The 21862-nt window shown below is 41.5% G+C and overlaps 1 protein-coding gene across 3 annotated transcripts in view; it reads right to left on the minus strand.

The window, feature by feature from the left end:
• Nucleotides 1-390: 390 nt before the first annotated feature.
• The window catches only part of GAS2 (growth arrest specific 2), a 129171-nt gene continuing 107699 nt past the window's right edge, over nt 391-21862 (minus strand). For all 3 annotated transcript variants that reach the window (XM_087433976.1, XM_014783601.2, XM_087433977.1), the window contains one exon: nt 391-1575. In XM_087433976.1, the coding sequence (XP_087290102.1) occupies nt 1357-1575 (219 nt within the window). In that variant the 3' untranslated portion in view covers nt 391-1356. The remainder of the gene's footprint in view (nt 1576-21862) is intronic.

Here is a 21862-nt window from a genome sequence, read left to right on the forward strand (position 1 = left end):
TTATCACCACTTCCAGCACCACCAAATTATACCATGCCTATTGTTTCAAAACTTCCCAGTTAACAGGTTGTATATGCGTTGACTAAATCAGTCACAGAACAAACTGAGGTACTTCTTCCCTGATGTTCTGGGGCAAGAAAGGTGGATTTTGTTGTTGTTGAAATATAAATGACAAATTAACTCCGCCTATACTTTTTATACTCAAGGTAGCACTGAACGGACCACCTAGGAGAAAATCTAGACTCCCCACTAAGGAGAACACAACACAACCAGCACTCAGCAGCCCAAAAAGAAGTACTAGGAAACCATCATTTGACTCTTCCCATAATTCCAGGGGAAGTTGCCATTTGAAGACATTGAAATAGAGACAGATAAATTTTTTTAAAATTTATCTTTTTAATTCTTGAATCAGGGAGGACAATATTTTGCTGTTTATGGGTACAAAACAGCTGTGTCCTAGGTATACAAGGGTATATATAAGTCTGTAACATCATTAGCTACAGTGAATTTACCTTACTAGACAGCATAGCAAAGTAGGATTAACTAAAGATATACTTTAATAAGAAAATGCCTTAAAATAACATGAAGTCAGGGAACATTTGACTGTACAATTTACTCTGTCAAAATATAAACGTATGTCAGCTTATGTGTGTGCATTACACTGTCCGTCTCAACACAGCCATAAGCTTAGGAATGTGTGAAACAATTCATAAGCGACTCTCCCAGGGGTGTACGGAAAACATCTAAAAGTACCCCAGCTATTTGGCTGTAGATAAGGGATAAACTTTAAGGCAATCTTCCAAGTGAATGTAAACTTTTCTAAAGTGGCCCTTCCAGGAAACTATTACTGTTGTGAATACTCTGTACTTATTTATAGTGCTGTTGGATATTTTTAGTAGCACATTATCATACTAATTGTCACTTTTTAAAAATTAGCTTAAAAATCCTGCAATTAAAATGTCTGGGGTGCTTTTACTCTGTAGACATAAAACAGGCACCTTCTGTTGACTTATCTGCAAATCCTAAATACTTTCCTCTAATAACAGTTTTTATCTCTAGCTTGAATGGTATTTCTAATATTGTGTTCTAAAATACTGTGTTCACATAGTGAGAAATAATAATTTGCCTACAATTTGTCTAATTTAAATCTGAGTTTAGAATTTCTTTTAATAGGTTATTTTCTATAGAAGCATTAAAATAAATAGTGCTACTCTTTGGACATTTTTCAACATGATGACATTTTTCTGTGTTAAGCCTTTTTCCAAAGTAATTTTCAGAGCATGTGAACTAAACTGACTACACTGGAGAAGTGGATGCAGGCCATTATGAGAGTCCCCTTGTAATGACCAACTAGTTTCATTTAATCTCCTTCTTAGCCTTATAATTGGCAGAGACCACCAGGTAATTATCTGGATTCATGTCCTTGAGGGTTGGAGATTTGCTCTGGATGGGGGATGTTTTGCCATCCACGCGAGAGATCTGCAGCATCCGGCAGGGGTCGTGTTTCAAAAGGTACCCTGCAAATGTTTCCCATCCTCCTCCCACACGGACCATGACGTGTTTGTTGTGCAGCATCTGAAATGAAAGAGGAGCAAAAGTGTTAAATTCTGAGAATTCTTAGAGTATCTAAAATCAACTTTCAGTTCTAGTGTTGTTACCGTTTTTTGTCTGTCTTGTTTTTCATGCTCGTTGTTTTTCTACTTGGTGCACAGTGTCTGAGTTAGCATCCGGCTTAGGAAAGAAGCTTTGTTTTTTCCACGCACGTGGATCACAGGTACACGTCCCTGGGACCCAGCCTTGCCCTGCCACTGGAATCAGGGGCTCCGTACAATCCCCAGCTTGGGTCACCGTGTCTGGAGGCTTCTCTCTGAGCTCTGATGTTCCATTGCAGCCCCATCTCTGCCCCCATGTCCTGCTTCCAGCCTCAGACCTTGTGCTCAATTCTTCCCACCAGGTTATTCCCCTCTGAACCAGGACTTAAAATTCCATGGTAATGTCTGTTATTGATTATAATGTTAATAATCACACAAATATTCAGTACAAAATAGACCTGAAAATGCACTCAGAAAAAGTGAAGTCTTCCCTAGTCACTGTCTGAGCCCTTCAAGACAAGATCTTATTGAATGGCCAAACATGTATGTTTTCCTTTATGCTTATTCGTCCTAATTACTTCAGAATGCATCTTTTAAAAAAAACTTACCTTCACGCCCATGAGCCATCTAGAACTCCAGGTTGACAAGGCCATAGATTGAAAAAGTGAAGACTATGCTTCTTTCTATCTACTAAAAATATGTCCGAGTTGTGGAGAATTGGCATGGAGAGCCAAAGAATTTGATCTTGGCTTCTTTCAAATATCAGAAAATGTAAGCTAAGGGGGATACTGCACCACCACCAAAGACCTTGCTGACCCTCTCCCCTGCCCGCAATAGTATGAATACATACCGGCAATGTAATCTTGGGAGGGGATGTTGTTGTGTGAGGGGACTGGGAAGGCATTTTCGTTATAGAGCTTATAAAATCTATTTGAATTCCTCTCGCTCTGTGTCACCTTGAGATCTGGACTTTTTTGACTCCCATCGAGCGGGGGATGACTTGTGCTCTTACTGCTTTCATTTAGTTGTTGAAAATCTGGTTAAAGTTTTAGACTCTTTCTGTATGCCCAAATCTACCAAGTCTTTCATATGTGTTTATGGGTTTCACAGACTCCCAGAAATCCATCCATGGACTCAAGCTAAGAAATCCTGATTCATATGGTTGATACAAAGCATTTTCAAAATCAAATATTGTGCAAAGTAATAAAAATATGCTCAATAACAATAATTAAAACTATTGGACTCATGAGAATTAGAGTAAATGTAATTCTACTGGTTATTCTCATTTAGAGCATTAGAATTTTGGATAGAAAGGATCTTGGGAAACATCTTCTAGCTAAAAGTCTTTAAAGTTATTTTAGCATCAGAATCTACTCATTAAACAAAATCCAAACCGGAACCCCTGAAATATAAAGCAGATAAAAGGAGTCAGGATTTAACTTGTAACTGTGTTGCCTCCACGGTCCTGTCAGTGGTACCATGTGGTTTTTTCAGATGAAGACACTGAGGCCCAGATCTTTGATGTGATTTGAGTAGACTAGGACCCAGATTTCCTGACTCCCAGTCTAGTGCTTTTCCCACAACAGTTCCTCCTTATAAAATAAAATCCATCAAGGCTTTTATAACTCTACTGGCCTGTTCCCACTCCCACAAGTTCCTGTGTGTGCCTCCGCTGCCTGCTTCCCAAACTGGGAGCTACTGGGACAAAACTTGCAAAGGCCAGTGTCAAAATAGCACTTCAACCCTTTCTCCCATTGTTCCAGAGAGCGGCTTTGCCTATTGTTGAAGTTCTGGCATTTCCTAGCCCTGCAAGTTACGTTTAAGAGTTGCCTGTAAACATCCTTGGTATGAATGCCTCTGGGCAGAGTGCCCAAGTACATTTGATGTGAGCAGGCTGTTTTAACCCGAAAGAACCACCACTCCGAACAACTTTTAAACAATTAGTTAACTTCAGAAAACAGTGAAAGAAATGTTTTTCTGCCTTAAGTATACTGTCACTTATGCACAAACCCTGCCTGCAGACTCTTTAATGAATCCATAGAACTATGCACAGTGGATCCAATATGAAATGGAGTCAAACTGAATGTGAATAACACAGGAATTAAATTTCTGCCCACCTCCTCTTGCATCTCCTTCCTGTAGCTAGTCAGCAACATATGATTCGCTAAGAAAGCCAGTAGTCAAACTGGGCAACAGTTTCAAGCATGGAAGTTATCAGGCCCAGAGGGTTTACAGCCCTGATTGTAGAGATTTAAATTCCATGCCTTTTCTTAGTATATGTTCAGTTCTCAAGACAAGAATTTAACAGCCACCACCAACTGCATAAACAAAACCCCTACTGTTTAACCTAAAAGCAAATCAACCTGTTATAAACCAAATTACTCTCAACTCTTCCCTCCCTCCATCCACAGTGCTTACCCTACAAAATCCCAATCTTGGATCAAGTGTATAAACCATGGATCCTTCTAAACCATGGCAGAGCTTCTGAGCTATGCTGGAAGAACCCTTTCCATTTCAGATTAGTGACATTATGCCACCGGCAATCAACTGATCTTTTTACTTTTTATCGTGGTTAGCTCCATTTCCTATTCCTCTCTATTGTTTTCCAACACACCACCCATCTCCATCCTCAACAGGCTACTGATGACTTCACCTTCATCAGGCACGGGTTCCTCTCTCTTGGTACTTCCACTGGCTAATTTACTTCAATCTATACCTATCCTTTTCCACACCTTTCTCATCACAGAAAGAAGTCCTCCTGTCTAAGGTCACTCCTCTCCCGATGTCCTAATTTCCATTACCATTCATGAAGAGCCTAGCTACAGCAAATATCGCATCACTCTTCTCTCTCTCCAACTTATTGAATTATGGTCCTTACCCTTCAGGAAGTAAATATAACCACGCCTCTTCCACTCTTGAACAAAGCAAACTCTGCTCGTTCCATCCCAGTCTGTTTGCTCTCAGACCTTCTCCTTACATCTGAGCTTCCTGATAGTTAAGTTTACACTTGATGTCTTCCCATCTAATTTCCTGTTCACTGTCCAACCCACAGTACACATTGTTTCTGCCGCCTACCTCTTAACTGACTGCATGGGGGAAAGGGAACCAGATGGCTTCTAGAATGATCAAATCCAATGGATGGTCTTTAACCCTTATCTTTCTTGATCACTCAAGAAAGGCGTCTGATAGTATTGACCACTCCTTCCTTGAAACTCCCAACACCTTTCTTTTCTATGACACGACTCGATGGATCTCCTGATACCTAATTGTTCTTTCCCTGCCTTCTTCATAGGTTATATTTCTTCTATTATTTTGTGTGTATGTAAGGAAGATTAGCCCTGAGCTAACATCTGTTGCCTATCCTCCTCTATTTTTGCTGAGGAAGATGGGCCCTGGGCTAACCTCTGTGCCCATCTTCCTCTACTTTATATATGAGACACCTGCCACAGCATGGCTTGATGAGCGGTGCGTAGGTCCGCGCCCGGGATCCAAACTCGTGAACCCCAGGCTATTGAAGCAGAGCATGCAAACTTAACCACTATGCCACCAGGCTGGCCACTCTTCTCCCTATTTTTAAGTTTTGCTCTTCCAAAGGATTCTGCCCTTTGCCACTGTTCTTTTCACTCTACACTCTCTATTTGCAACTGCATGGATTTCACTACCATCTACTTCATCTCTCAAATTACAACTCTATCCCTTGCCATTTCCCTGAGCTTCCAAATGCAAAGGCATATCACCCAGTCCACTACCTTCCACTAGAAGGCCCCACAGGCTTTTCCCAAGAGGGTTGGTGGCACAGGCATTCTCTGTAACTAGTCAGATACCAAAACATTCATTCTCCCCTAAACACTTGTCAGGGTCTTGGTTAACATTGCCAGTATTTAGTTCAGTGCCTCATCTTTTCCCTGGACTACTGCAACGGTCCCACTGCCTCCAGCCTTACCCTCTGTGATCCATAGAGTAAACTGCCACCAAAGGGAACTGCATAAAACTATCACTCTTTCCCTCCCTCCTGTAGGCTGGGATTCAATACCCTTACTTGCATACATTATTCTCCACGGCCACCCCTGCCAGCCTCCCCTGCCCTTCCCTGAGCTCTGGGACCCATGAACTCCTTTAGTTCTACATTCCCAGACAACATACTCTTCCTTTCACACTTTTGCATGTCTGCCACTAAGTGTAGAATGCCCTTTCTGTTCTGTCCTCCATGCTTACCAGGACAAACATTCCCCCATTCAAATATCACCTCCCCCTGAAAAATCTTCCATGATCATCTCCCTCACCAGAGAAGTGAATCTTTCTTGCTGTATGCTGTTTAGTTTGCCCATGAGTTCATTGTTTCACTCATTCTACAGTGCTGTAATTGCTAATTTACCTGTCTGCCCCTTTTCATAATGTGTGAGCTCTCTAAGAGAGCGAGGATGTAGTTCTCATTTTTGGAATCTGACATGTGTGAGCTCAGAACAGTATCAATACTGTAATCAACAGTACTCCTTTTCATTTACACCTTCTCAGGTTCTGCTTCCTTTGCCTACCCTCTGATATCATTATCAGTATCCCTCCCATTTTATAGATAGGAAAACTGATGCTCTTTGAAGAACTAATGCTCTTCAACAACTTGTGCAAGATCACGCAACAAATCAGTGGCAGAACTGGGACCAGCATCCTTTTTCCCATTATACCACACCCCCTTTTTCTGTAAAGCTCCTAGATTTGGATTTTCATACCTGCTTAGTTACTTACCGTGATAATTTAGCACAGGCAAGGAATTACCAATGTCAGAAATAGTAATAAGCTATTTAAGCAGATTAAATGCTCATGTAAAATGATTTATAGTGTTATGGTTTAATATACCTTAAATAAACATTGAATTTAATGTCAAAAGATTATCTGCTAGTGGCCCTAATTATTTCAAAATTAAGCATGTGTCCAGTGCAGGTCATGGGATAGACTATATTTATAGCCAGCTCTCTGGTGGCATAAACAGGACTGGGCTTCACTGTCTGTGAGTGAATGCAGCTCCTTTATTTTTGATGCTTGAGTATTTTGATGTTGAGTAATTTTGTGTTTTCCATTCCAAAAGATAACTCCTCGTGACTTGTAGCATCGATGCTCATGTCAATTGAGTATTTAATACTGGCTTTCCATGCTGTTGTTTGTCGCATTTCTTCTCGAGTGAAGAAAAGTAAGTTAGAATTGCTACAAATCTTCCCTGATTTGTAATCAGCGAATGTAATGCAAAGCACTAGTCTTTGCATACTGGGCCTCTTCTGGCTGTTACTGTTTCCTACAATTGGCCTCATTCCTCACTGTGCCCTTGATCCTACCAAAGGGAAGGAAACTCATGACTGACTTAGACACATTTCTCAGTGCTGAAGGGAAAAAACAAAATAAGAAGAAGAATCGTGTCTCAATATTCCTCCCAATGGCCTGAATGAAGTTCTATAAGCACATCTGGGCTGTTGCAAACATTGCAAACATGTTCTTTTTTGATGCCTATGAGTGACATACATTTCTTGCCATATGCCTCAGTTATGTTTTGTTTTTTAATAATTTCTTTCAGTAACGGGAAAAAGCATTCCAACTCTTATCAAGGGCATTTTGTTTTATGACTTGGTCCTATTATGATGCGTAATGATGTGTTGCTTTCTTAGGAGGCCTCTTCCCATGTGCCAGCAAAAGGGACACTTTTTCCTTAGATGACACAGAGTCATAACATTAGAGTATCTACTATGGGCCAGGCAATCTACAAACATGCCTTGTTGAAATAAAGAGGATAAAAAGAATCACTGAGGCTACTGGCAATGCTGTCATCTCACAGACGGACAGACAGGCAGAGAGGGTCACACAGGGCGGTCCCTGAGGCCAGGCTAGAAACCACAGCCTCTTGGTTCCCAATCCAGTACACAGCTATACAGCTGAAGAGCTGTACTCTTCCCAAAATTATTAATCTAAAAATGAACCCATATTAAAAAGTGGGTGAATCACTTAATAGATGGACCCAGCAGTGGTTTATAACGTGCCAAGTAAGTGCGGACTTGTGTTACTGGATTCAATGCACATTTTGTTAGCCTACAATATGTTTACCTAACCCTGCTTTCTAGCACCACCTTTCAATCTTATTTTCCTAACATTATAAGGTAACAAACTATCCCATAACCAAGTTCTGTAGCTCATCCAGAGCTACTTCATTCAAAGGAAAAAAATGGGTGGAAAGGAAGTAAGTTAATTCTTCCATACTAACTTAGAACATAATAGAAAACTCAAAAGTTGTAGAAATAATGATTTAACTGCTCCCTACTAATCTTGAGGTCACTGAGGTATCTGGGGGTCCAGTGCTCTGGCTCTTATGATATGTGATAGGATTTCAGAAAGGAGATTTTTCTTTTCCTCTCTAATTATGTAGCTTGGGGAGACAGACTGGAATCACATTATGTGTAGGTATTAAGAGCTTAAAGCAGGGGCCGGCCCAGCGGCGCAAGCGGTTAAGTGCGCGCTCTGCTGTGGCGGCCCTGGGTTCACTGGTTCGGATCCTGGTGCGCACCGACGCACTGCTTGGCAAGCCATGCTGTGGCGGTGTCCCATATAAAGTGGAGGAAGATGGGCATGGATGTCAGCCCAGGGCCAGTCTTCCTCAGCAAAAAGAGGAGGATTAGCAGATGTTAGCACAGGGCTGATCTCCCTCACACACACACAAAAAACGAGCTTAAAGCAAGAAAACGTATATATTTTTCTTCTTGGGGACGTTAGTCTTTAGAAACAGAAATATATGAACTCACTTTTTGTTGACAGGCACAGCCGATATTTAAGTAGATCACAGAAAATCATATGTTTTACTATATGAAAAAAAGGTCACATAGAACCAGAAAATATGGATTTATTGATAAAGTATTTGTTTTTAAGGTGACCAAGCTGTATACAGCTATATTATACAAACAACAACACAAGCAAAAACACCACCATCAAAAATAAACAATAACTAACAGAAATGTCTTCCAGACAAGCAGAATTTAGAGTTAAATGACTCATGTCCATATTCGACAGCTTTATTTCATTAATTCCCCGCGTAGATCTGCCTGAATGTCCGCATCTGTCCTAAACTATAACTCCTATGAATGCGTCAGCTGCCACCACCTTCTCATGGAAACACTGACAAACCTCCTTCATTCTGGTCTGAATCTTGCGTCCGTGACCTCGAAACCCGAGGGCCGCAGGAGTATCCTCAAGAGCTGGGAATACGGATGTCATCAGCCCCCGAGGCTGTGAAAGCTTCCCAGCGGGACGCCCTCATCTCCCACGCTCACTAACCCACCTCCTCCTCTCCAGTGCCAGCGTCATCTTTCTAAAAGGAAAATCGGCTCACGCTGCTGCCTCGCTTAAAAACCTGCACGTGGTTCCCCATTGTCTGTTGTGTTTCTCAGTCAGTTTGAGCTCCAGCCCACCTGAGGAATGTGACTCATTCTCATTAGCACCAGAAGGCTGTGGCAAAGATTCTGGGAGAGCAGTGGTGTGAGCATGTGTGTGTGTGTAGGAGGGACAGGGCAGAATCTGCATCTCTAGGATGGGCAGAAGCACACGCAATTTGAAGAAACAATCCACCAGTGATTCTGATACCCTCTCTCCCTACCTCTGTCTCTCTCCTGCCCCCGATGAGAACAGCTAGCCTGACACATGAAGCACTTTATGGTCCAGCTACTATTCCTTTCCCACCTTCTTTCTCACTATGCCTTAATGACCACATACTGTTGTGCAGGTTGTGCACTGCACAACTATGCAGCTATATTGCGACCTTACTTGTCCATGCCCATGCCCACCTCCAAATTACCTACCCCACAAATATTCTGAACTCCTCAGAATCCCCTAAAGTTTCCTGCCTTTCTACATGCAGAAAACTGTTCCACATTCACCAGGTGAATCAAAGTGAGTCTCTTCCTTTGGTCATTCAACAAATATTTGTTGAGTGCCAGGCAAGGTTATTCCTTGCTAAATTTCATACCCCGAAGGCCTAGTACAGTGCCAAGTACACAATGGGCACTCAATAAATGCTTGTTAAATGAATGAATGAACAAAGTTAACACCTATTAACGCTCCAGCCAGGCAGCCCTGCCTTTATGGGATATTTTTGCACTCTCTACACCTTTAGATTACCTTCTTTGGGACTTGAGATTTTCCTGCACAGACCTCAAGCAGGGTACCTATAATACTTTGTTGCCTTATTTTCTTGTCCATCTTCCTCTAACTCCCCTGTGACCTTCCTAAAGGGTCACAGACTATTCAGCCTTGTATACCTGATAACAATTACAATATGTGATACATAGAAGACATTATTTATTTACAGAAAGTTAAGAAAAAGGAAAAGATGAGATGATTTGTCTTGAGAAGGGAGAGTCTGACAAAAACCAAGATGTGAATGATAATCCACATCAACTGTTGCTTATAGAATTCCTTTGAGAGAAAGATAGATTTGGGGTCAAAGAATGAAGATATAACAGGAATCATAAAGAAAGCAGGTGATTGGATTGAGAATCAATAGATCAGTAGACGAGAGAGAGAAAGGAGACAGGGGAAGGGAGGAGAGAAGAAAATATCCTGAATCCATCCAGAATTAAGTATAATATTCTCTTCATTATATAGCTTCACAAATTCTCATTCCACCTGGAGTGCATTCTTAAAAAAAATATTATTCACTATAGGAACAAATTATTTAATACAATTTTCATCCTCTCCTTTTTTTTCTTTTAATGCTTATGTGTTTTGGGTCACTCAGCACAACTCCGGCTCATTAAGCCCTTCCCCACTTAACTGACCACAACAGCTCATATTTCTTATCTCCACTGGAGCCATCATTTTAAGAGACAACCATCTCTGACACGCCCGCCTAGAGGAGACGACTCACCTAAGCGTAGATCAGTTCAGCCTCCTGGGAGATCATATGCTTCCTAACACCTCCTTGTCAACCCCATTCACTGTGTGTTTTTACAAGCCATCATAACTTGAGTGAAAATATTGTTTTTAGAATGCAGTCATCTGCTCTCCAGAGAAAGAGTGTTAAATTAATTTATAGGACAGCAGACTCTGTCATCATCTAATATTATCGTGAAATGGCATATGCTCAAAATTGGGCGACTGGGAATTCAGCTATCTGCCAAAGGTTCCCTGACACATGGAGGAGTGAGATGGCAGGTGTTCAATCGCTAGTTCGCCATGTTGAAAGCCTGATACCTGCATTTCTCAGGTAAGCGACAAGGTCACCTGTTAATAGGGCAACTGAGGCTCTGTTAACCATGAATGTCATGTGAAGACGTCTTCGTCAAAGGTTGGGGTTTCCTCTCAGCCACTCTAGCTTTTGAAATGATAAATGGTTAAATACTACCCAAATAAATAAGCTTCTGGAATTATCACTTTATTATTCACAAAGCATTTTTCATATTTATTGTCTCATTTTTATCTTCCTATGCCCTTTTCTTAGATAAAACTTCAGAGAGATGAACAACAGGAATCAGAGCAGAAGACACCCTTTGTTTTATCTTTACCAGACTGCCTGGATACGGCTACCACTAACTAGCTTTACAGCCCAAAGATATTTATTTAATCTCTCTGTGCTTCAGTTTCTCATCCGTAAAATGATTATAATAATTCCTTCCTCCTAGAGTTTTTTGGACAAAGTATTAATATGTGTAAGCGTGCAGCAACAGTGTCTGGCATATGATACTCAATAGTTGCCTGAAATTATTATTGTTAAAATTATAATATTGTTGATGTAATGATGATAAACTTATTATAGATTTTATTTCAGTTAATTCTTGGAGCAACTCTAAGTGGTTTGCATTATTATCCACATTTACAGATGGGGAAATTGTAGATTGTAGCTCAGAAAGGTTAAGTAAATTGCCCAAAGTCACCTAGCTGGCACTTGACAAAGTTTAAACAGAACCTGAATTTCTCTGATTTCAAAGACAATACTTATTCCCACCTAACCACACGCCCTAAAGGGGCTTTGCCAGGAGCCATCACTGTCTGAGTTCTTAGCTAGACTCTTCCCATGGGCAACACCTCTTTTCTTTAGGAATACATGTTGCCATTTTATGACGTCTACATTGATGATCATATTACCCAGCTCTGACCATACCCCAGACCCAGAACAAAGAAGGTGCTTAATGCATGCTTGGAAGAATTTCTTTGAATTTGAATCTGATTGTTTCACTCATATAAAAAGGATGCAAATTAGGTGCACCCAGAGTGCTTTGCCCTGGGCCCCACATTGCAAAAGGAAACCATATAGGAGAGATCCCTTCGAGTCTACTCAATACCTTCTCTTAAATCCTTTCATTTTGTTATCATACCTGCCCAGCGCTTCAGCAGGCTAGTGTTACTGCCCCCATTGCACAAGTGGAGAAAGAGAGCCTCAGAGAGGTCAAGTGGGTGACTCGTGGACACACAGCAAGAACACAGACACTAGTCTTTTGATTCCCAGTTTTGTGATTTGCTGTTGTCTTCAGTAATAAATCATACATCGGAGGAACGTAGTCCTCACATGCTCATTTGAAGGGTTAACTATTGCTGTGCCCTAAATGATGACAGCCAATCCGCCAACATGATCAGGGCCTTGAGTCAGAAATCTTTTGGCTATTGAGGCTGGCTAGAAAAAAATTTCTATCCTGCCTTTGTCGTCTCCCTTTGAGGGGAAAAGTTCACTTCCCAGGCACATTGTAGACAAATTACTCTCAGTGGCTTCGTTCTGGAAGCAAACACGAGAAGAACAGCTAGCAGATGAACGTACTGATCAACGGGCAGAAACGCCATTTTCATCTGCTTGAAAATCTGTGTGGGAGCACTTCATGCCAACTGCCCACCAGCTCTCACCTACCTGTTACGTAAGGGCTCCATTCTCCCGGCTCTGCGCCAAATGAAATTAAGAAGGCTTAGCTGCAATCTAATTACCAGTCTACGGCACCATTTCAGACAGGGAAGGCAGAGTTATGATAAATATTTGATAGAACACTCGGCACAGTGAAAGCGATGAGATGGAAAATGCTGCTGCTGGAGAGAGAAGGGCTGCCCAGAGAGGGATTTGTAGCTGGGACACAACAATTGAAACCAGAATTCCCCCACCCCAAAGATGCTGCAGCTGTTCAGGAAGGAGAGCTGGGCTCCAAGGGGCAATGAAAACCCATCCCTTCCAGTAATCAAATAGGGTCACGTGTGTCTGACTCAATCTGAACTCCATCCTCTCTTCTAAACACTGATATGAAAACCCAAACACAGACTGAAATCAGTACTGGGAGAGCCAAGGGTTAACATTTCGTGACAATGACGCCCATCGATGGTTTCCAACCTGGTGTTGACCTGGTCCTATAAGGTAACAACAGTGTCTGCAAATCCAGATATCCTGAAAACTGTTACTTTGCCACTGTTTTTAATGTATCTTTAGTATATTGGTAGAGCCATTGAAATGGAAAACAAAGTATTACTAAATACATTCAGATCATTTGTAGTGACAAAACACTTGAAAACATGAATCTCCTTCCTCTCAAAGCCCCACTCAAGGGAAAGGCAAGGAATAAAAATCTTATAAAGCCACAACGACAAAGGGAAATGCAGAGGATATAACAGTAGATAAGAGAGGTCAACACGTTTTTAGAAGATGGAAAACAGATAGATGAGTAGTAATTGACTAAGGGGGGGGCGGGGGAGAGCTGAAACTAAAATCCTGAAATGACCTTTGCCCAAAAGCAGGCAAATCCTGCCTGGAAACTATAGGGAATTCAGGTTTTAAAATCACCAATTACTTGCCTCAGACGAGGAAAGAAGTACAGCTGAAAACAGAATGGGTTGAATGTCAACCAATTAGGGATCAGTTAGCCCCCAGATTCACTGTGCCCCACCCCAGGTTTGCTCTGCCTGTGACTATCCCATAGTGCCAGTGACCACATCATCACCAAGGGAGACCGAATACTTATCTTTGCAGATCTTGAATCAGAGATGCTCCAGACTAGGGGATGATACAGGCACAGGATGGAGAGATGGACAGAAACGTGATAAAGCAAATCAAGCAAAGTGTTTACTCTAGAACCCAGATGGCAGGTATATGGCTATTAACTTCTCTGTATGTTTGCAATTTTTCACAGTAAAATGTTAAAGGGAAAGTTCACCCTGGATCCAATCTGTTCTCATCAGCTCCCCTGCTATCTTCCTTGTCCAAAGCTCCTTCATCTCACCAGGATGACCACGATCATCTTCGACTGCACTTCCTGCCTCTGCCCTGGCCCCTCAGTGTATCCTCAAGAGAGAAACTAGAGGGATCTTGTTAAAACAGAAGTCACCTTATGCCACATCTCCGCTCAAAGCCCTGCGTGGCTCCACATTTCACTGGGAGTAAACTGCAGAGTCCTTCCAACGGCCTGCGATTTCCTGTGTGGTCTGGACTCCCGTCACCTCGCTGACTTCACGGGCTACCACTGGCCCCTCATGTGCTCTGTTGCCGCCCCATTGGCCTCCCCGCTAGCTCACAGACCCTCCAGGGCCATGGCAGGCCTGCTCCTGACTTGGTGTTCCTTCCGTCTGGAAGACTTGTCCCCCAGATACCCGCAGGGCTAACTGCTCCCATCCTTCAGGCCCTTGCTAACCTCTCACCTTCTCAAGGAGGCTGACCCTGACTACGCTTTTAAAGCAGCAGGCTCTGCTCCTGGACTCCCAGTCTGCCTTATTTTTCCTTCTTCTTCCCAGTATGACATTTATCACTTGCTAGCAAGCTCTATAACTTACATATTTATTACGTTTATCGTTTAGACAGTATAATCCCTCCTAGCTAGCATTGTCAGATTTATCATATAAAAATACAGGACACCTAGGTGAATTTGAATTTCAGATAAATAATGAAGAACTCTCTTAGAATAAGTGTGTCCCCTGGAATATTTGGAATATACTTACACTAAAATGTATTTGTTGTTTATCTGAAATTGGAACGTAACTGAGCCCCCTGTACTTTATCTGGCAACCCTGCAAATACACACACACAGGAATAAGGTCCTCCAAGTAGTCAGGGATCATCTGTTCTGTTCTCTGATGTATCCTCAGCTCCCAGAACACTGCTTGTTTCATCATATATGTTCAATAAATATGTGTTGGATGAAAGAATGATTACACATTTTCTCAGGATGACCTCTCAGAAAACAAAGGAGTAATCCATATAAGACATGTGAACAAGGAAATAGGAGATCCAACATAAAGCAAATTAAGGAAGTGTCAGACAACACTGTGAGGCAGACCTGGGGAAGGGGGAACGTGGAGGGGCCGGAAATGAAACCAGCAGATTAACTGGTAGAGCTGCCTGGGACACCGTGGTGATGGGCTTTACTGATCTCTCAGGGGATCTACTAAGGGCTTCTTAGTCATACTCAGGACAAAAACATGAGACATTATTGACTTCAGGGAAAATAGAAGTTGTTGCAAAAAGGAAAAGTAATCATGACACACCACAATACTTACACAATCACTATAAATAAATACTGAATGCTGATGGGACCAACATTGTGGTTTCACCAAGCACGCTGGGCAAATACGAAGAGGGGAAGGTGTGCGTGTGGGGGGTGAGGGGGAGGCATAAGGTTGCTAAATCGTCCCTTCCTGCTCTTGCTACCTTGGGTTTATGGGGATACCACAGAAAAACGTCTCCACTAAGAACTCAGACAGGCCAGCATAAGTACACAGTTTAGAAACTTGCAGATAAATAGAGGAAGAAACAGCTATAAGAGGTGAAATTAACTGCCTCTGGGGAGAACTCAGGAGAAAGAAAAAAGCGGTGAAAAGAGATGGGGCAGGTTTGCTGTTTTGAGTCATAAATCCTATAGCACCATTTTATTACCTATATATGTGTATTTCTTTATAAAAATTACAATTAAATTTAAAATACTCAGTTCTGCTACTTAAGAAAACAAAAGCAATAAGAGAGAAACAGAATTTGCAAAACATAGGAAAAATATATATTTCATCATCTAGAAATTATTTTATTGCTATGAAAACTTTATTCTTCTTCTGCAAACTAGCTGGTAGGCTCTCACATACTTCACTACGTAAGGATGAAATTTTATCTGAAATCTGTATATAATTAATGACGTTCTTTTTTCCCCTTGATATACTTTAGGAGCAACAGAAAATAGAAGAGTATTCAGACCTTTAGTACAACCTGGCTACGTAACCTCAAACCTGTTTCCTAATGTTTTGATAGTACTTAATGGTCTACAAAATCCTTTCTAATGCCATTTCATTTTATCCTCTAATGTTACCTTTAAAATTATTTCCATATTACACGTATTTGAGTTTCTCCCGACATCAAACAAAACCGTCATAATATCCTCAGATAAGCCCGTGACATGAATTTAGGAACACAAAACTTTGCTATTTGCATTGTTTCCCTTTAGTTTGCTTTATCTTTCCCTTTTCTATCAGATATTTCTTGACTCTTGAACAATTATAAGTCTCAGCGCTTCTCTTCCAGAAACTTTCTTTCCAAGATCACGATTCCTTGTTCCTTCTGTTTCTCCCCACACTCTGATAAAATGTCGCACGCTCTCCAGGGCTGAACCCCGTGTCTTGTAATCCTAACTGGCTCCAAAAACATTCTCTGAGGCACAAAAGTGTTCCTCTTCCTTTAACTCGCTTTCTCATGCTATTTAAACAGTTTAAGAACACAGAGAAAAATATAAACCAATCTCACTTATCAATGTATATGTAAATATATGACTTTTATATACGACGTTCTAAAAATATCTTGTCTTTATCTTCCTCAAAATTATACTCTTTGCTACATCTTTTAAATAATTGTGCTATTCTGAATTCAAAAATCTTTCTTTACTGAATATTCTATTTCCACCCTTCATTTTCCAGTATGAGTGGGTGAAGTTTGGAGTTTGCATCCAAATTGTTCAGTCTTCTTAAAGATGAAGTCCAGAAGAATTAAACAATTCATGACTGGCTGTGTCCATCCACCCTTGCCTCAGGGCTGGTCACATGCTCACGTATAAATGAGCCTATTGTTCCATGGGGCTACCCAGAGGTTCCTGTAGGGAGGGTGACACAAACTCTCTTGATAAAAGCCGCACACAGCTAACACCCTAGGAAATGATCACCAGAAACTGCTTGCTCAAATCCACTATGTTTTCAGACATGAACTCCCAATGCTCCCATGTTGACTTTCTTTGCTCTTAAATTTACTTTTGCCTCCAAGAATTCTGGTGTCTCTTTTCCTGTCAAAGTTTACACTAAAATTTTCACCTGCCTAACCTCTATTTCTATATTTCCATAATTATATGTCTCTATTCTCTCATTTCTGTAATTTTTCTCATGATTTTCTAGTCTTTCATAGGTGTGTGTGTGTGTGTACAGAAGTGTTATACACACACATATACTTAGAGAAATAACATATAAATTTACCCCATCTGATATAAATATATATACACTCACCCCTACTCCCATGTCTTTTTTCCCTTCAATTACTGTTAGAGGGATGTCATTTGCCTCACTAAGTCCTGGCTGGCACAATGGAATAACTTTCTATTTGTATAGTCTCCCTCTCAAATACTGTGCATGTCTTCCCGACGAAATCCACACAACAAATCCTCAGCCTGGGGGTCCCTGCACAACTTTTCTCCCCTCAACAACCCACTGCACAGGATATGTTCCTGGTTCTATAAATACCCTCACAAATTTCAGGAACTCACTTGCATGGCTCTATCTCTGCATGCCACTAAGAAACTGTGGTTTTTCTAGTAAACACCTTCCTGTGCCACTTTTATTCTGAGCTAAATTATGATGTTGAGGAGCAACAATACCCACTCCTCATTGACAAGCCTGACCTATACTTCCTAACACTTTGTTTCAAATTCAGCTAAACCTCCAATAATGTGCTTGTTTAGATAGGGGCCTCATACACAGACTCCATCCTTCACTTGCTGGTATGAAGGGCAGGGTTGTTGAGACCGCGAAGCCCCCCTTCTCTGCAGTGTGTAGGGAGGCAAAGCTGGCAATGGGGTAGCTGGCTCTGATTCTGCTCCCTCCTCCTTTTGTCTTAAATGTTCTCTTTGGTTTCTTCTAATATCTTTTAAGGCCACCCAAAGCTCTTTTCTGTCACTTTGTGATTCATGCCCCCAAGCATCTAACAAGCTCACGTAGCAAGATCAAAATAAAAATTTTGTAATTAATGTTAAAGTCACATTAGTGGCCTCCAAATTCTAAGATCCCTCCTCTCTCTTGTTGTACATAATATGATTAATACATAATGGAAATGGATACTCCATATTTTGCCAATTTGTTTCTAAAAGTAGTTGTTAAAAGCATGACTGTCTGAGGTCTCGAGGACCTCAGCACCGAGGCCTACGAGCTGAGATGTGCTCTCTGTCTACACCAACCTGGTAGTGGTCTTTGAAGTGCGACATCAGCACCTAAAACCCTCGCCTGTCCCCTCTCTGCCTCGTTCTCCATTCAAAGAACTCTCCCTCCCCTCTGTACCTTTTCTAGCTTTTTCCACAGTTTCACAAAACTCTGTTATCTAGTCACCTTCTATTCATTCTTAAATCTCAGCACCTTCACCATCTATTCATTCTTAAATCTCAAACCTACCACCCTTTCTTCTCTGTCTCTCCCATATTCTAAGAAGTCTTCAGGAAGGGCATTCAATCTTGCCTGCCTTATCTTCCTTTGCTTTTCATTTTGAGCTTGTTTAATCTTCGACAGCAGCTATTTTTACTAGAATGTCTTCACTTCGTAGGAGTCTTGTTTTCATCTATATTCTCAACCTTATTTTTACTCCTCCCCTGATGGACATTTTTATAGGCTGATTTATTTCCAATTTTCTTTGACACCCTGAAGCAAAAACAGGTCTTCTGTGCATGCACCAATACTTTAAATTTCTTTTTATTCTAACATAATTTTAATCATCTCCACATACCTTTGCCAAGCTTGTTCTGATAAAGGTTTGCAAAGGATGCTGTGAGAGCATAGTGGAGAGACCAACAGCCTAGTCTTTGAGCGGCAAGGGTTCTTGTGAATATTTCTTTTTATTTTATTTTATTTTATTTTATTTATTTATTTTTTTTATAAATTTTTTGTTTATTGCAGTAACATTGGTTTATAACATTGTGGAGAGAAGGGAACTCTCATACACTGCTGGTGGGAGTGCAAACTGGTGCAGCCACTATGGAAAACAGTATGGAGATTCCTCAAAAAATCAAGGATAGAACTACCATATGATCCAGCTATTCCACTGTTGGGTATTTATCCAAAGAACTTGAAAACACCAATTTGCAAAGGTACATGCACCCCTGTGTTCATTGCAGCGTTATTCACAATAGCCAAGACTTGGAAGCAACCTAAGTGCCCATCAAGGGACGAATGGATAAAGAAGCTGTGGTATATATACACAATGGAATACTACTCAGCCATAAGAAATGATGAAATCCAGCCATTTGTGACAACATGGATGGACATTGAGGGCATGATGCAAAGTGAAATAAGTCAGAGGGAGAAGGTCAAATACCATATGATTTCCTTCATTAAGTAGTAGATAATAACAACAATAAACAAACACATAGGGACAGAGATTGTGAATATTTCTTGGAGGAAATGATCTGAGTCTCACAGTAGGGTGTTCCTGGATAAACAAGGGATAGAAGGGGATCTCAGGCTGAGGGAAAGCCATGTGCAAAGGGACAGAAATGTAAAGCAGCACGGTCTGCATACAACTCTGAGCAGCTCACATTACCACAGATACAATGTGAGAGGGATGAGGGGAGGCTGGTAGGTGATATGGCTCACGAGGTCGACAGCGACCAAGCGTAAGATGATCTTGGGTGCCTTCCCATGCACAGAACTCAGGGAGAGTCACTGATGGGTTTTAAGCAAGGGATTGGCATGACAAGATTTCTATTTGCACACAGATCTCCAGCAGACCCACGGGAAGTCAATATGTGCAGCAAGAGAGAGAAGACAAGAGGCTTTTACGGTATTTAGGAAAGCGGTGAAAATGACTGAGAGGAAGAGAAGGGACACCTTAAAGTGACCTTTCTGTGGCCCCTCACCTCCACGTAACTTCCTAAGTCATCTGTTCCATTTCCTGACCTTTAGTTTGCTTTACAAGAAACAACATAAAATTATGAGCATTATGTTTCAGCTCCTCATCTTGAAATCTCTCCGGGCCCGGGTAGGACCCCACATGGGTATGGGATCCCAGGATTTGAAAGGGTTTGTTCTTGGGGATGAGCTAGAAAAAGTCGCAGTCAGGAGTGAAGGAAGGTTTGGGAGATGTCTCAGGGGATGAGCAGAACAGACTCAAAAGAAGACAGACACACTGAAAAGCCAGCCCATGCTAAGTAGTCACCCAGCCCAATAGGCTTCAATTTCTGCCATCTCTCAAATCAGTTCCATACTTGCTCACCCCATCAACCATCATCAGATCTTTGTTCTTTTCCTGGGCAAGCAATAATTGCTTCAGGTTCCTCTGCCTTTCTTTTCAGGGCCACTGTACACACTGCTACAAGACTGAACTTACCCTTCACTGAAAAATATTTGATACACACATATGAGCTGAACTCAACTCTTTAGCCTTCTTCCCCGTTTATACCTACCTTACCGAGGCAGCAGCTAAACTATGTTACTAACTGTTTCCTGAATGCTGTCATTTTCTTTGAATGAAATACGTTCTTTCTGACAACATATAAAAAGTCATCCCAGATCTACTCATTTCCTGGATGCTTTCATACCTGCCTATCCCCAAATCAGATGCCATTGGTCCCTCCTTTGAATCACTCTCTTGTAATTTTTAAAAAATATTTTTTTATTATAATTACTTGTTTATTTACCTCATCTCTTGTAAAGAAAGAAGAGAGAAAAATAAATGCTTATTGTGAGATGGTGTCTCACCCAACACTTTACCCTCCACAGCACCAACACTGGGTTCTTTGTACTCCTTATTCTTTCCTTCAGAAGATGTTTACTAAGCAACTGCTACATGACAGATGATATATTAACCACCGGGGAGACCAGACAGAATAAATCCAACACTTCTCTGCCTTCATGGAGCTCAGAGTCTATTGAGGAAACAGACATTGAACCAATAATGCAAATGTGATGAGTGCCATAAAGGACAATTCCAGGGGCTAAGGGATCAAAAAACATGCTTTGAAAGTCAGTTTAGGTTAACTGACTCAGCAACCATTCTCAATCTCCTGCTCTCTTTCTGCTTCTATGCTAGACACTGAGAAATCGAAATAGTCACTTTCTCAGCCCTCCTTGCAGTGGGGGTGGCTACATGTCTCTATTGGCCAATAAGTGGTAAGGAGATCTCCAAAAAGAAGCCGTGGTTGGCACCGCCCCTTCCATCCATCTCCTTCCTGTCTTAAATTCAGTCACCATGTCTCCGGTTTGTAGCAGCTGTCTTACGACCATGAGGGAAGCCACGTGAACATGGAAGCCAACACACCAAGGGCAGCAGAGAAGAAGGTGGAAAAAGCCCGTGTCCTTAATGGGATCACTGTGTTGGTGAACCAAGAGCAGTAGTGACCGATCTCTGAAGTCCACTGTATGTGAAGTTTCAGCCACTCGCAACACAGTTTTTTGTAACATGGAATCAAATGTAATCCAGATGGGTCCAAAGGAAAACTAACAGTGTTGGGAAGTCCAAGAAGGCTTCCTGGAAGACGAACCTTTTGTGCTGAGCTTTGAAGGATGTGTATGTGTTACTTTATCAAAGGAAGCTGGGGCTGCAGCAGGCAGAGAAGAACATTCCAGCCATAGGAAATACCTTGGGCCCCCGATGTGGGGCACTGGACTCACTGAAGATGCTACAGAACTGTAGGTTGTGATGGTGGTGAAGAAAACAAGGAGGATAGAGTCATCATAACAGCCTGAAGAACCAGGAAGGAAGCCTGGAGAGCTGTGTAAGGGTTTCAGTCTCTAAATTCAATGCAAAGCCTTTTAAGGACTCTGAGGGGGGAAATAATGTGTTTACATTTTTACAAGCTCATTCTAGCTACACTGTGATGACTGGATAGAAAGGAGGAAAGAGTAGATATAATAGGCCAGTCTGGTGGCTACTGCAGTGGGCCCGGCTGAAGAAGGCTAACTGGACTGGGTGGGTGTGCCTGCTGGAATATTTCTTATAGTATCCCAATTACCTCATTCTCACCTCATTTCCCCCCAGGATGGATGTTATCTTCTTCCCAGAGTACACCCCTGATTCATAGGTGAGGATCATGTCATCCTCTCTGTTATGATGT

This window comes from Ceratotherium simum, chromosome 7 (assembly GCF_057802395.1).
Source record: "Ceratotherium simum simum isolate JZ-2026a chromosome 7, ASM5780239v1, whole genome shotgun sequence".
Classification (NCBI taxonomy): domain Eukaryota; kingdom Metazoa; phylum Chordata; class Mammalia; order Perissodactyla; family Rhinocerotidae; genus Ceratotherium; species Ceratotherium simum.